A 14973-nucleotide genomic window follows, 5' to 3' on the forward strand; every position below is an offset into this window, starting at 1 on the left:
ACACAAACGATCCCACGTTACTAATAAACTGTTTCACTGTTACCAATGTGCCCAAACATTCACCTCATTGTCTGCTCTGTGCAAACATCAGCGCGATCACTCAGGGCTGAAATCACTCCCATCACTGGATCACAGTGAATCTGAAGACACAGAAAGATCCTCTGGTTTCTGTGTCAGACTCAAAAAGCTTGAGATCAGGCTCCACAGAGTTCAGATAGAATCATTTAAACTTGTGTTGAACTGAACTGGTTGCTGGGCTGAACTTCTACATAATACAGATCTACATGGGATCTTCTTTTCTGTTGTTTTACTGAGTCAGTTTTGTCCTTTTTTCTCTGTCCTGGTTTTGCTCGCCTGTAAATGATTGAAACTCAGTCAAATAGTTCATTGTTCTCCAGCAAAACGTTTTGGAAACTCATGTTTAACCTTTAAAACTCTGACATGATTTAGCACACAAGGCTTTATCGGGGAGTTCACTCATGATTGGACCATGAGAACAAAGGTTTTTAGTTCTTTCAAAGAGAGTCTTGGAGATGTTTGATGTTTCTGTTTTTCTGAAACCACCTGAAAGAAAAACTATTTTTCTTGCTTCATGTAGTGTGGAAGTTTTTAATGTTTCTTCATCTGTGATGTTCTTGAATGTGTTCACGTGAAGATGGTACAAATAAACTGTTGTCAGAGATTTACAGTTATCAAACAGTTAGGTGAATAAACAACACTGAGACACTTGGAGACGGTTAACGTGCTGCACGGGTGAGGGCTCAGAGAGGACTCACACCGAGCTGCAGTAGTCGTTTATTATTTATAGCAGGGTGAAACAAGCATAGCAGTTTCCTCTAATTTTGCATATGTGTGTGTGTGTGTGTCTAAGTTCATATAAATGTCATAGGGTGAACTTCCTCTTTCTATAAACAGAGCGAGTAGTACATTTTGTTCTTTTCCTATTAAGAGTAAAATATGAATATGTACTTTAATGCAACATAAAACTCATAAAAGCGTTTCTTCTTTAACATCCCCTCCTGATGTTAATATTTTTCACTTAATCATACTTTATTATCAGCCAACAATCACTTGCTTATAACATTCTCAATTGTAGCATCATTCAGTATGTGTGTGTGTGTTTCTATACTAAATCTTCTTCATCCGGTTCATCTTCTAGTGGCAGTCCAACATAGGTAATTACTGTGGCCTGTACCATTTTGTCAATCATGGATCTTATGCATGGTAGGATACATGTAGAAAACAAGCATAACAATAGAAGCAGAACTCCTATCAGTACGAGTCCTTTTATTATTATTCAGTTGTCGCAACTTGTCTAGGGCGGTGGTCATGGTCAAGGAGTGCACGTTGTCCGGGATATAGGTGCAACAAGTGGTGTTGAATAAGACACAGAGGCCCCCTCTCTCAGCGAGAATCATGTCCAGGGCGACCCTGTGTTGCATGACCACTATTCTGATCGCGTCGATTTCCTCATTCTGAGCCTTATTTATCTTTGTTGAGCTGTTCAGGAAAAGTCCAAATCGGTAGTCAAGAGTCTCAATTCTTAACGTGTTTCTTCCAGTTCCGACCCATGGGAACAGTGAGTGCAGGACCTTCTGTCCGGTGGTCCACAACTTGAACTCCGCTGGTACATCACTGCCCCAGATTGGGTCATAGGGTTGCACGTCATCAGTGTTCCTCTTGCGTCGTGGTTGGTTCTGATGGAATACTCTGAAGGTGTGGTCTGACACTAAAATTGGGGCACAGAGTCCGGTACAAGAAAAGCTCACAACTAAGACAAAACTGCTCCTGCAAGGAAAGCTCACTGTTATGCATGCAAGGTGATCAGCTCTAGGTGAGAAGACATTTAAATCTCACACTTGTTCTGCTGCATTTTTGAAGCTCAATTCCAGGAACAGATCGCAGGGCTCATTTTTATATACACTGCAACTGCCATGAGGACAGGGCCATTTTTTTGTTGTTGTTTGTTTTTCCTTTTGCTCTGTGCAGCATTTTGGCAGCATTTTTAAATTTCTCTTTGTATTTTTTCTTTCTTTTACTAGTGAAGAGATGTAGCGTGAACAGTTATACAGTCTAAATATCCCATATGGGTCGTGTGAAATGGTGTTTTCAGTTTCATTCAGTTGAAGTAAAGAACGTTGAATATTTCTAAGTGTGCTGTTTTGAACCAACATGTCACAGTATGATCAGTGCTGTAATTTTTGACAGTCACTGTATCAATGTTATTTTTGCATCTCTTGAATAAAGGTTTTGACCTGCAAGTGCTAATTTCTTTAGTTATTGGGGTAAAATGGGTAATGTTAATAGGAAGGTGTTTGCCAATTCAGTAACCTAATTTAATGTTAATGGAAACTAACATTATCTCAAATTGTTTAGTTATAATTGTTGTTTAACTGAATCTTGATTTTTGATCTTGATTTGTTCTTTCCCAACATTTTTCAAAAGAAACAGTCTAATTTCTTTGCTGTGATTGATTCCAGAGAACACGGAAGAACTGACATTATTTAACTGTTGATTTATGTAGATTCAGTAGTGGAGTAATGTCAGTTTAATTCTTTACCTACTGTCAATGCAGTGAAATTAGACATTTTGTTTTGAAAGGTTACTGGTGGATGCCAGCAACCATCTTGGAAGAGAACAATATAATCTGTTATAAGGCCTCCATTTGAAAATTGTGTATTTGATACTAGAATATAATAGCAAAATGTAATTTGAAGATAACATGTAGTATTTAAGTGACCAAGTACTATTGGGTAAAAGTTATCGAATGGTGTTGGGATAAAGTGAGAAAATTGTGAAGGATTAAAATATTCCAAGAGCTCAAATTACTTCATCAAAACATGTTTAAGTCACATTTTATCAACACAAATTGCACAGGCTTATTGAACATGAATAAATTGTGTTAATTTAACTCAATTGTTTAAGTTGCTGCCAAAGCAAAACATCTGTGTGCAACAAATGTCCACCATTGAATTAAGTAAATCCAACAACATATTTTTTTCAGTGTAGTTTGGACTTTATGATTTCTGTAACTGGAAAATATTATTTTGTTTAAAGACAGAAGTGACCGCATAGTTGCAACATCAAAGGGAAATATTAATTAATTAGCATCAAGTATATTTGTTGCTTAAGCGTTTGCACTATAACTTAAGTAGGATTATAACTTTTAAGGAAGGAAAGATTTCAGATATTTAGTTCACTGTTTCAGTTATTTTATATGAAATTAAAACATTTACGTTGGTCAAATATGATGCTCTAAATCAAATAAAAGTTTGAAAATAAATGATGTATTTTTAAATGCTGCAACAAATGTTCACAAAAAGTAACTATAATTAAAACCAGTTAAACAAAATCAAATGTTTGAATCATGCTTAACCAAATGCCAGGCTGGAGAGCTGAACCTAAAGTATACGTAGAAAGATTTCAACATCTGAGCAGTTTTTAATGTTTTTATCACATATAAATGTCACAGCAGTGGGTCCTGGCCCAATGCTTTGTGTTTTTGCTTTTCTTTGACTCTTGTTTTTCTTGGTTTTTGTTCTTCTTATTTATCAGGCTCTCAGTAATCTTAGTTCTCCCTCCCTCAGTGTTCATTTCAGCCTGTGTTTAGTTTCTGTTCCCGTGTCCCACGTTTCATCGTTTCATGTCGAGTCAGCCCTGTCTCTCTGTTTCCTGTGTCTCCCCAGTCAGCCCCGCCTCCCTCGGGCACTCATGTGTGATACAGAGTAATAAACCTGACTACATTTGCTACACTCTCTTTATTACCTGTTACTTTAAAATTCATACACTAATTATGTCTGCCCATCTCTCTAATGTGAAGGTCAAAGGTCAACATCCCAGTGACATAAGAATAATCCCAAAGGGGCAAAGGCAGCGGTTAATTTAGCACATTTAGCATTAAGGGTACAGCAAGGATATACTTTTACTTATTGTGGCAGGGGTGTGGTCTCTGGCCTGCTGCAGTGGAGGCTGGTGGCGGGACGTTGGACGGCACAGGTGAGGGTGATGGAGCTCATGACTCTCCCTTTTATAGTGACGGAGGAGACTGGCGTGGGGGAAGCGTGTAGTGGAGGAAGCCGAGGAGAGAGCTGGTTTCTGGCTACAAAGACGGCGTCAAACCAGAAAAGATTGCTCGTGGTCAAATAATGTGTCAATCACCTGTGAATCAAACTGTGTGTGGCTCAGTTCATGTCACAGTGTTGTTTAGTATATCTTCACTTGTCTCACTCTCCTTCTGTTCTGTCCATCAGGACGATCCTCAGCGCTTACACAGATCCTCCATCGATGTTTTGGATCCAATCAGTGATCAGTTCTACGAGGAGGCTTGGATGTTCACCAGCGCTCGCTACACCTCCATCTACCAGAAGGTGAGTGTACTCCTTTGTACTCAGATTAACATTTTACTTCTTAAAATACATTTTCATATATGAGCTTTCTATTATTTCATGGGCCATTTAATCAATATTAAAATTACAAGCATATCAACAAAGGTGAAGCTGGTTTTTTCCACTTGCTGTCACACAGTCATGGAGGAATACAATAAATACATAATCAGTCATAGATCCTGAACAATGACATTAAAACAAAGTCTGTGGCTCTAAAAACTAAACAGTATAAAGACATGCTCCAAGCTGCTGTTTCTCTCCTACTCCTCTAGGTTTTCCACTGTCGGCCATCCAGCGATGCTGGAGGGCTACCTGGCCAATGCTGGCCTACACAAAGAGGTCCCGGCTCGGAGGAGCTGAAGAAGATCCTTGCCTTCCTCGTCAGTTTCCTCTTCAGTTCCTATCCCAACAAAACCTTCTTGCACCTATTAGCTCCAAAGAGGCTATGGTGCCCGTGGAGGTCTGGACCTGAGGCCTGTGCTCATCACGTGGATAGAAAACACTCTGACACCATTCTGGAGGTCTGATGGGACTCTGACCAAAACACAGATGAAATAAAACTTGTGGCTGGAGCTTTTAAAATGACTTTTTCACCTCATAGATTAATGCTCATGATTGCATGTTAGCAAGACAGCATCTCCCCAAGGTGAAACTCTCAGGAGACATTTACTCTTAAACTGTAATCTGGTTGAGACTACTTGAGGAGATCTTAGTAGCGAGTATGTGGATTTAGTCTCTTCACCAACAGCAGACAGACCCATGCCAAGAAAGCAGACATGTTCTCAAAGAAAGCCGAGAGCAGAGATTGGAAAAAGCTAAAAAGAAAAAGCTGCAGCTTCAGACGACTATCTGCCTGTAAGGCTGAAAAAGTCCAGTTACGCTCTATTTTGGAAAAGCTCCCAGTTTTGGTAACCTGGACTTTTATTTCCCCTCTTCTGCTACAGATGTTGACTGTGACCTCAGAGGCCAACTGGACCACACAGCTGCAGCAGGAGTGAGGGAGAGGAGTCTTCATCCAGCTTCAAAGAAAACATCCAGGTAAAGTGACGTGGATCAGCGGATAAAGCCGTCTCCACTTTCAAAGGAGATCCTCTGAGAGAGAGACTCTCTGAGCCATTTTAGCCTCAAATTATAGGACTTTATAGTACAGCAACACTTTTAAAGGACAAAAATAAGATAAACTGTGACTGTAATACAAACAAAGTATTGCATGTGTTTTTAAAAGTGTTCCTCCGATGGGCAGGATATCACTATTAGACTGTCCCACCAGCCAACTTCAACAAGAGACCACAGCAGCATTCAGTGATCAGCACAGATGTTCCTCTAACACTCAGCATCTGATCCCTGTTGGTCTGTGTGCTTCTGCTTTTGCTCAGTTAGAAACCCTGCAGCAACCCGACCCAAAACTGTGTCTTCTTGTTGGCCTCAACGTTGAAGTGTCAAACGTCCAACATCTGGAAAGGAAACCACGCCAGTGTACTGTGATGTTTCACCAACATGTGGCAGACGCTGGTCCTGCCTTTCATGCTGACATCAGCAGAGAGCCCCGCCTACCTCAAAGCCTCCCCTGTCATGTATTGATCAGGATGATTATGAAGATGAGCGAGTGCAAATAAGACTGTAAAAGTCCACGAGCAGAATGTTTGGATGCTTTCTAATGATTCATGAATATCATGAGAGTGTTTGTGTGTTTTGTCTTTTCTTTGCTGACGTTTGTTACTAACAAAGACAATTTACGCTCTGTGTGTGTTTTCATCCTTACCAGCCGCACTCTAACTGCAATGAAGGAAACAAACTGTAGAAATGGTCGACTCAGTGACTTCATAAAATATTGAAGTGGTTCAGGTAGAGCCAGTTTTTAAATGACCATGAACACTGAGCGTATTGTATCTGTACAGCATGTTTTTCTATTAGACAGATTTGTAACAGAGGCCTTGCTCTCAGTAAGTTTGAAATCCTTTTCTGATTTCTTTTGTAATCTCTGATCTTTGTGTATCCTGCTCAGTTTGCATGCTGCCTGTAGGAGTTTCTGTCTTTGTATTTGAAGAGAATTCATTGAATATACTCAGCTGCTTCCCTTTGGTGCCTCACACATCACTGAAGTTTTTCAGTGTCCAGTTATTTGTTTTTAATAGCTGTTTGAATTCTCTGTATGTTTGACCCTGTAGACTGTTTAATGGACTGCTCGTCTTCCTGTTTGTAACCACTGCCTGTTTAGGACTAAAGATTTGGATTTTTGACTTTAACACAGCCTCTGCGTGTCGTCCCTTTGTGTCCTCGTCCTCTGTGAATGTGTCACAGATGTTTCCATGATAATAACACAGCTTTCCCACAGTGGCTTGCAGCAGCATTTATTCACAGCACATTTGAGAAAGGTTCAGATTAACTCGATGAGTTTATATTCAGAATGATTCTGACAGTGGGCCACTGTGAATTGTGATCTTTCATCAGGTCAATGTTTAAGTTCAGTATTTCAAAGCAGGAGCTATGAACAGTCATCATGTTGGCATTAGAATTATTATTATTAATCATTATTAATAATGTCGTTACTCATGTATAACTTTGATTAGTATACATGAATTTTATCAATAGTAAAAAGAATGAATAATTCATGTATAACTTTTATTGTGTTTTGTATATTAATTATATTTAAATAGAGATGTTGACCCTGTCTCTACAGTAGCATCAGTGTAACATACATTATTGGTCCAAGCTGTCATAAATGGGGAGCCTGATCCTTTATTATGAAAACATGACGAGTATTTTTCTTGTCAGTTGGGAAGAAGTTGGTCTTTTTTTCCTTCTTTCTGCTCAGTTTGTCTTTTCTTTGATAATTGAAACTCTGATCAAACCTACTTGTTCTGCCCTCGCACTTAACTAGGCTGACAGACAACCATCATCCCATGTAGAAAAACCACACCGTTGTTCCTTTCTGGTGGATTTATTTGATTGGATGCATAGCATGGCTTTGTAGAAATACATGAATGGATGAATGGTAAAACTGTAAACAAACACAAAATATCCCATGTGAGCTAATATAAGCAAACATTCTTACAATTAGAAGATGCTATGACCTGTTACTATGCAAAGCAAAGCAGAACGAAACAAGCTAACAAGCTAACGTTAGCGGTTAGCTAGCGCTAATTAGCGTTTAGGCTAATGACTAATAAAGCACATCATTGAGTCAATTTACTGTCTCAAAATATCACAAACAACACACGGCAGTTAGTGCTAAACATTCACCGGTAAAACACAACATTACTGCCAACTTACAGACTGTGCTGGCTTAAGAGGCAGCATAGGCAGGCACAGGAGTAGCAAACTGTCCTTCTCCCGTTAGACAGGAAGTAATGAGAAGTAGCACTTCCGGTAGAATGTCAAAATAAAATGAACAGTGTGCCAGAAACGAATAAAGATTGCATGAACTTGTATAACACTACATAACGTGAGCGGTGACTCTTAAGGAGCCAGAACACTACTCATGTTCACAGCATGTAAAAGCAACTGACAGTCCGTGGCATTGTTGTTTGTAGAGGTGCAGTGTAGTGGGAGCATAAATCAAAAGAAAACAGTAACATTTATGTAATAAAACATCTGAATGAAAATGAACAGGCCCTTTATGAACTTCAAAGGGATCTGAAAACAACACTTTTTAAAAGAGAATCTTGGGGTGTAGGTGGTCAAAATAGAAAACTGAGCTGAGACTCTAAGTTCAATCCATCCATTGGTTTTTACTTAGGAGGAAGAAATGTCAGGCTGGTGCAGGCTGGTTAGGTGCATGTGGTTATCTTTACCTAAATGAGTTCACTTTGTGGCTGCCAGGTTGGGCAGAAGTACCTGTCCCCTGTTAGGCTTAGCAAGGTTCTCCAGGAGTTTCTCCATGGGTAGAGCTTCTAGCTCCTCCAGCACATCTGTGGCCGTGCAGGCTGCCACTTTCTTGGTTGCTCTTTTTACCCCACTGGTGGATGAGCTGCAATGGTCTCCATTTGTCCCATATGTGTTTACTTCTTCTTCTTCTTTTGCATATTAAACACATTATTCTGTTTCTATGTATTTGCTATGATTTGCTATTTGTTAAGTAACATTGCTTCACTCACTATGCCGGGTTTGTGTGTGGAAGCATTCAGTTGCTGGCAAATCAAACATTCTGCAAATGAAGCTGAATACTCAGTTACATGTTTCTTTACATTTTATTATGTTACAGATTAAGTCATTTGTTCTTACTTTGTTTGTCTTTTCAGGCTTCATGAGGGTCAGGTGTGGGGAAACGCCCGCCCGGCATTTCCTCATTTTAAAGTCCTGCTGATGTCATGTGTGACATCAGCAGGTCAAACCAAGTGGAGGGGTTTGTTTGTCCATAGAGATGCTTCCTTTTGTTTGTTTTAAGGTTTAAATGGATTTGTTGAATGTGTTTCTTTTCATCAATACTGCCATTTAGTTGTGTAAATGTGCATGTTAGAAGTGTGAAGAGGTTTTGTGTTTAGAAATTGTTAGCAGAGCTGCCCTGTGCAGCATTTATGGCATAATACTTTTAAGGGAGAATAAAAAGTCGACACATACATCTCATTCCTGACGGAGGACTCTACCACAACCCCTCTCCAGTCCATTCACAGAGTCATTGCATGATAAGACATGGATAGGATATGGGCGGGGCCTTTTACCGTCATTTTATTAAGGCACAAAGTACAAACACCTGTGGACACATAATCCAACACCCCCACTTGTACACAGGTTGGGGGGAAAAACAATCCTCCAAAAAAAACATCTTATATTCCAAACACGAATCCAGAGAATTTGTCTAACTTAGACTTTGAGACTGGTTTCGTCATCATATCTGCTACCATTGACTCAGTTGGACAGTAATCAATGAGCACTTTTCTTTCATGTACAGCTGACCTTATAAAATGATATTTCACATCAATGTGTTTACGTCTTTGTCTGTTCACTGGATTCTTTGACAAAGCGATTGTTCCCTGATTGTCCTCCAAAATCATAGGTATTTCATACTCAAACTCATCAAGATCTTGAATCAAATAAGTCAAATACATACATTCCTGAATTGTTGCTGCTAATGCCATGTATTCGGCTTCACAAGTTGATAATGCTGTAGTTGTCTGCTTTTTGGTTTTCCATGATGCTAAATGGCCTGCATTTGTATAGCGCTTTTCTAGTCCATAGGACCCCAAAGCGCTTTACACTACATTCAGTCATTCACCCATTCACACACACATTCACACACTGGCGATAGCAAGCTACATTGTAGCCACAGCTGCCCTGGGGCGCACTGACAGAGGCGAGGCTGCCGGATACAGGCGCCACCGGGCCCTCTGACCACCACCAGTAGGCAAACACGGGGTTAGTATCTTGCCCAAGGATATTTGGCATGCAGCCAGGGTGCAGCCTGGGATCGAACCACCGACCTTCTGATTAGTGGCTGACCTGCTCTGCCACCTGAGCTACAGCCACCCCTGATATCAAAGGACCATTTTCATTTAGGCTTACACAATAACCTGTCATACTGCGTCTATCAGAAACATCGGATGCCCAATCTGCATCACTGTATGCTTGTAGACCCAGTTTTCCACTTGAACATTTCCTAAAACACAGTTCTCTCCCTCGACTACCTTTTAAATACCTCAAAACATGTTTCACTGCTGTCCAATCATCAACAGTTGGCGCATTGAAATGTTGTGACAGTTTGCTGACAACATAGCTTAAATCAGGTCGCGTACAATGGCTCAGATAGATAAGACATCCTACCGCTTCACGATATCTCTTCACATCTGGTAATGTCTCGAATTTATCAGAATGAGTCCATTTCTGTTCACAGGGTGTTAACCGTGGCTTACAGTTTTGCATGTTAAATCTCTTTAAAATGTTCTCAATATATACTTTCTGTGACATTGTGACACATTCTTTTTCTTGAAGAAAATCTATTCCTAGAAAATGGTTAAGTTTCCCCAGATCTTTCATTTGGAATTTAGAAGAGAGCATTTCTTTCACGCCTGAAAGCACATTTTCATTGTTAGCTGCAATGAGTAAATCATCCACCCACACTATGATGATTACTTTTTCACTTTCAGTCTCTTTTGAATACACACAATGATCAGCAATATTTTGTCTAAATCCACAATTGCTTAAATAGTCATGTAAGGTTTGATTCCAGTTACGACCCGATTGCTTCAGCCCATAAAGTGATTTCTTTAGTCTATACACCAGTTTATTAGTCTCACTTGATTCTATCTCAAAACCTTCTGGTTGTTGTATATATATTTCTTTATTTATTGGTGCATGTAAATAGGCGGTTTTTACATCCATCTGGTGAACCAACATATCATCCTGAACCACTTTCTGCATCAAAACTCTCACACTCGATAAATTAGCAGTCGGTGAAAAAGTCTCCTCATAATCAACTCCTTTTGTTTGACTAAAACCTTTAGCCACAAATCGAGCTTTATATCTGTCTGATCCGTCTGAGTTCTTTTTAACAGCATAAACCCATTTACCCCCCACTGCTTTCTTACCCTCTGGTAAAGTGGTTAAAGTAAATGTGTCATTCTCCTTAAGGGATTGAATTTCTTCACTCATCGCTCTTTCCCATTCTTTTGACTTGCTTGACACAATAGCTTCGCTAAATGATGTGGGTATTTCACACAACAATCTGTAGCAATAATCAACACTGGTTTGCATCTGTTCATTTTCACACTCTTTCACATCCGTGATATAATCACTCAAATAATCAGGTCTCTTTCTAATTCTGGATGGATAACGTGTAGCTCCAGCATCTACTTTATCATCAGTTTTAACCTCGGACTCAGTTTGACTGCTTTCACTACCATCTGGAATATCCTCATCCTTCGTCTGTTTGGGTTCACCATCTTTTCTGGATTCATAAACCTCATCTTCACACATCTGATCACTCTGTGTTTGTTGATCCATTGTCGCGGGATTTAGTATTTTTATCAATCTGTGCTTTTCAACTTTCCCGGTTTTTGGGAAATAGATCAAATATGCTGGACTGTTTTTGTCATATCCCAAGAAAACACCTTTGTCGCATCTTGGATCCAGTTTTCCCCTATTTTGTTTATAAGCATAGCACAATGATCCGAATTTTTTCATTCTAGAAAGATCAGGTCTTTTTCCAGTTAACATCTTATACGCTGTCTGACCTGTGCGTTTATTAAAACACCGGTTCCGAATCACTCCCGCGGTTTGTACTGCATATGGCCATAAAGACTTTGGCAATTCGCTCTCAACTAACATGCATCTCGCCATGTCAAAAAGTGTACGCCAGTTCCTCTCTGCTGTTCCATTTTGATGAGGCGAATATGGCGCCGAAGTTTCCTGCCTAATGCCGTGTCTACTTAACAAATCTCTGAACTGTCTACTTGTAAATTCAGTTCCATTATCAGAACGAATGCACTTGATTTTCCCATACGATGCCACCTCTGCAATAAATCTTTCAGTTGCCTGAGTTGTATCACTTTTGTGTTTCAGATTATATACAAATGTTGCACCTGAATAATCATCAACAAACGACAAAACATACTTAAACCCTTCTTTAGAGTTTGGCGTAATCGGACCAGCTAAATCCGTATGTACCAACTCTAATGCTGTCCTGGCCTTTTCATCGGGTTCTCGGTTCCTAGTTTGGATAAACTTCCCTTGTATACAGGCTTCACATTGCATATTTTTGTTGATTTTACCCTTAATGTCCATTCCATCGACATTTTGCAAATTTTGAACATCCTCATAATTACAGTGCCCTAGGATTTCATGCCACGTTTGCATATCAAAACATCCATTACATTTCTCCTCAAACTCTTGCACAGTATTTATAAAGAACAGTCTCTCATGTTCACATATAGGGAATTTTGTTCCATCAACATGTTTAAGAAAACTGTCCCCGTGTTTGAAAACCACAGTGGCTCCGTTACTAGTAGCTGCTTTTACTGACAAAATGTCCTGTGGAAATGATGGAATGTAGAGTGCTTGTTTCAATGTTACCTTGTGACTGCGTCCTTTACTGTCAATCATACTTATCTCAGCATCTCCTCGCCGCTTTGCAGCTCCTCTGCTCCGCCTTCCGTCAGCCAACTCTACACAATGAGCCTCGGGTCGAAATGTATCATCAAACGTCTTAAAACTCTCGAGCTTCGTAAAGATATGTGACGTCGCTCCCGTATCCACCAGTAGCTGATTGTTCAGCATCTCCCGGCCGCCGTCCGGGACCCTCTGGGGTTCGGAGCCCGTCTTGAACGCGTAGTCCTTCTCCATAACCCCTCTCGCTTCATCCCGTCTCAGCTTCCTTCTACAGGTCGCATCTTTGTGTGTACTACTCTGGCAAAAACTGCACCATACTCTGGATCGGCACGTTCTTGCAGTGTGTCCCTTTAGTCCACATTTAAAACACACAATCTCATTATTCTTTGATCTTCGGTCGTCTGCTCGCCATGAAGTAGAATCCTGGTCTAATTGCACTTTTGTCCTCATTACGTTGTCATCAGTTACAGCCGCACGCATTCTCTCGGTTTCTTCATAACTTCTGAGTTTTACTTTAAACTCTGAGAATGTGATTTTTGCTTCGCTCTGTGTAACGTGCACAATCAGGGGTTTAAATGTCTCTGGTAGTCCTTTCATTATCATTGCGATCAGAAGTCCATCAGTTAATTGCTCACCCGCATTTTTTAACGCTGTGATAATTGCTTCTGCTCGGATAATATAGTCCGTCACACTTTCATTCCTTTCATTTGTGAGAGAAGTAAGTTCGGTGTACAGACTTATAATCCGTGGCTTGCCCACTCCTGCATAATGACCTCTCAAAATTCTTAGAGCTTTCCGTCCATCATCAACTGCATCTCTCATAACTAACGATAAACTTTTGTCATCTAGAAAGTGTATCAACTCTGCATATGCTTCTGCATTTTTGTCATCATCTTCACCTTTGGCTTCTCCATCACCCTCAGCCTTCAAGATGACATCTTTCAAACCTTGTAGTCTGAGATGACCAAGGAACTTTGTTTCCCATATCTCATATTTCCTTTCATCTCCATCAAACTGCAAACAGGAATATCGACTACCCGACTCTACCGTGCGTCTGCTCATGATGCTCAAAATCGCTTACTCACTCAATCGTGCCAAACTTTTAACACCTGCCGGTATCTTGCGGTTTCAGGAAACGCTGCCCTTCCTTTGGCAGTTACAGGACCTCCTCTTTACTGCTGTCTGGGCCCATAACCTGTTAGCAGAGCTGCCCTGTGCAGCATTTATGGCATAATACTTTTAAGGGAGAATAAAAAGTCGACACATACATCTCATTCCTGACGGAGGACTCTACCACAACCCCTCTCCAGTCCATTCACAGAGTCATTGCATGATAAGACATGGATAGGATATGGGCGGGGCCTTTTACCGTCATTTTATTAAGGCACAAAGTACAAACACCTGTGGACACATAATCCAACAGAAATGTATAGAAACCAATCATTTACTGACAGCATGTCTGATGGAAATAAGTGCAGATTATGTATGAAGTCTAACTGCACACAGTAACTGTGTTACAATAAGGACTTAACAGCGCCCTCTGCTGGAGTGTTTCAGTACTGCGTTAACTAGAATACACCACCTCCTCCTCACACCACCTGCTACAGCTCTACTCTTCTATGACTACAGTCATCCACAGCACTGATGTGAGGTCACATGGTTCATATGTAAGGAGCACAGCTGACCTCAGGTCAGTTTAATGACTGTGAGCAGCAGCTGTGTTATTGTCACTGTGACAGGGAGACACTCTCAGACACAGCGCTCATGTCAGCTTGTTCTCATGCAGGAGGATCAGGAGCTCCATGTTTGTCTTTCTGTTTGAATCATGATGTGTTTGTGCCATCAGAGTCTGTCATGAGTACTCAGGGTTTCACAGCAGCTCTTCTGGATGCTGACGAGGACTCCAACCTCATGTTTCACCTCTCTGAGCTTCTGATGTCTGTGAACACTCGTGTTTCTTCTCTGGGCTCATCTGGACAAAAACACCTTTCTGTGTTTGGCTGCAGCCTCATTCTGACTGACAGGAAGTGTGTTATCCATGAGCTGCACTTCTGTGAGGAAGTTTCCTGCTGTGTTTCCTGTCTGTGGACAAACACGAGTGTTCCAGCTGAGGACTTGGTTCCTTCCACCTGTCCATACAGGACATCACGCTGTCTGCAGCTCTGTAAATGCAGCTCCAGGTCCTTCCACGTGCTGCTCTGTATTTGTGCAGTTTGTAGTGTGTCCTGGGAAACGTAGCACACATGGTGTTCTTCTGCTGTTTCCTCCTTTCACTGAGTGTGAAACACTGACGCTGTGCTGTTGTTCACAGAGGGGAGCTGATTCTAGCTGCAGCTGGACTCTGTCATCTAACTGAATGTGTTGGTGCTGATCACGGGGCTCTGAGGGGGGAGCAGCAGGAGGACTCTGGATGCTGACGTCAGTGTATCTGTGGAAGCTCCCACAGCGTGTCTGTCATTCAATATTGTGCTGTATATTGTATCTATGCAAAGATGAACAGACTGTGTGTTCACTGGTCTCTGTGCTGCAGCTGTGGAGCAGGGAA

At 40.9% G+C, this 14973-nt stretch overlaps 2 protein-coding genes across 2 annotated transcripts in view; one reads left to right on the forward strand and one right to left on the reverse strand.

Annotated features, from left to right (window-relative positions):
• Window positions 1-14973, reverse strand: part of LOC143413230 (protein NLRC3-like) — a 154699-nt gene that overhangs the window by 105428 nt on the left and 34298 nt on the right. The gene's annotated exons all lie outside the window — the stretch shown is intronic.
• On the forward strand, window positions 1571-6636 carry LOC112432987 (phospholipase D1-like). Its single transcript, XM_024801361.2, has 5 exons — window positions 1571-1579; window positions 4251-4367; window positions 4658-4906; window positions 5330-5423; window positions 5762-6636. The coding sequence occupies exons 1-4, from the start codon at window positions 1571-1573 to the stop codon at window positions 5381-5383; spliced, it is 429 nt and encodes a 142-aa protein (XP_024657129.2). The 3' UTR covers window positions 5384-5423; window positions 5762-6636.

Source organism: Maylandia zebra, linkage group LG2 (assembly GCF_041146795.1).
Source record: "Maylandia zebra isolate NMK-2024a linkage group LG2, Mzebra_GT3a, whole genome shotgun sequence".
In the NCBI taxonomy this organism is placed as follows: domain Eukaryota; kingdom Metazoa; phylum Chordata; class Actinopteri; order Cichliformes; family Cichlidae; genus Maylandia; species Maylandia zebra.

Excerpts from the sequence above, each read along its gene's own strand:
- LOC112432987 (XM_024801361.2), top strand. Across the intron at positions 4,368-4,657 it reads ACACCTCCATCTACCAGAAG|GTTTTCCACTGTCGGCCATC; the intron begins GTGAGTGTACTC and ends CTACTCCTCTAG. Across the intron at positions 4,907-5,329 it reads ACTCTGACACCATTCTGGAG|ATGTTGACTGTGACCTCAGA; the intron begins GTCTGATGGGAC and ends CTTCTGCTACAG.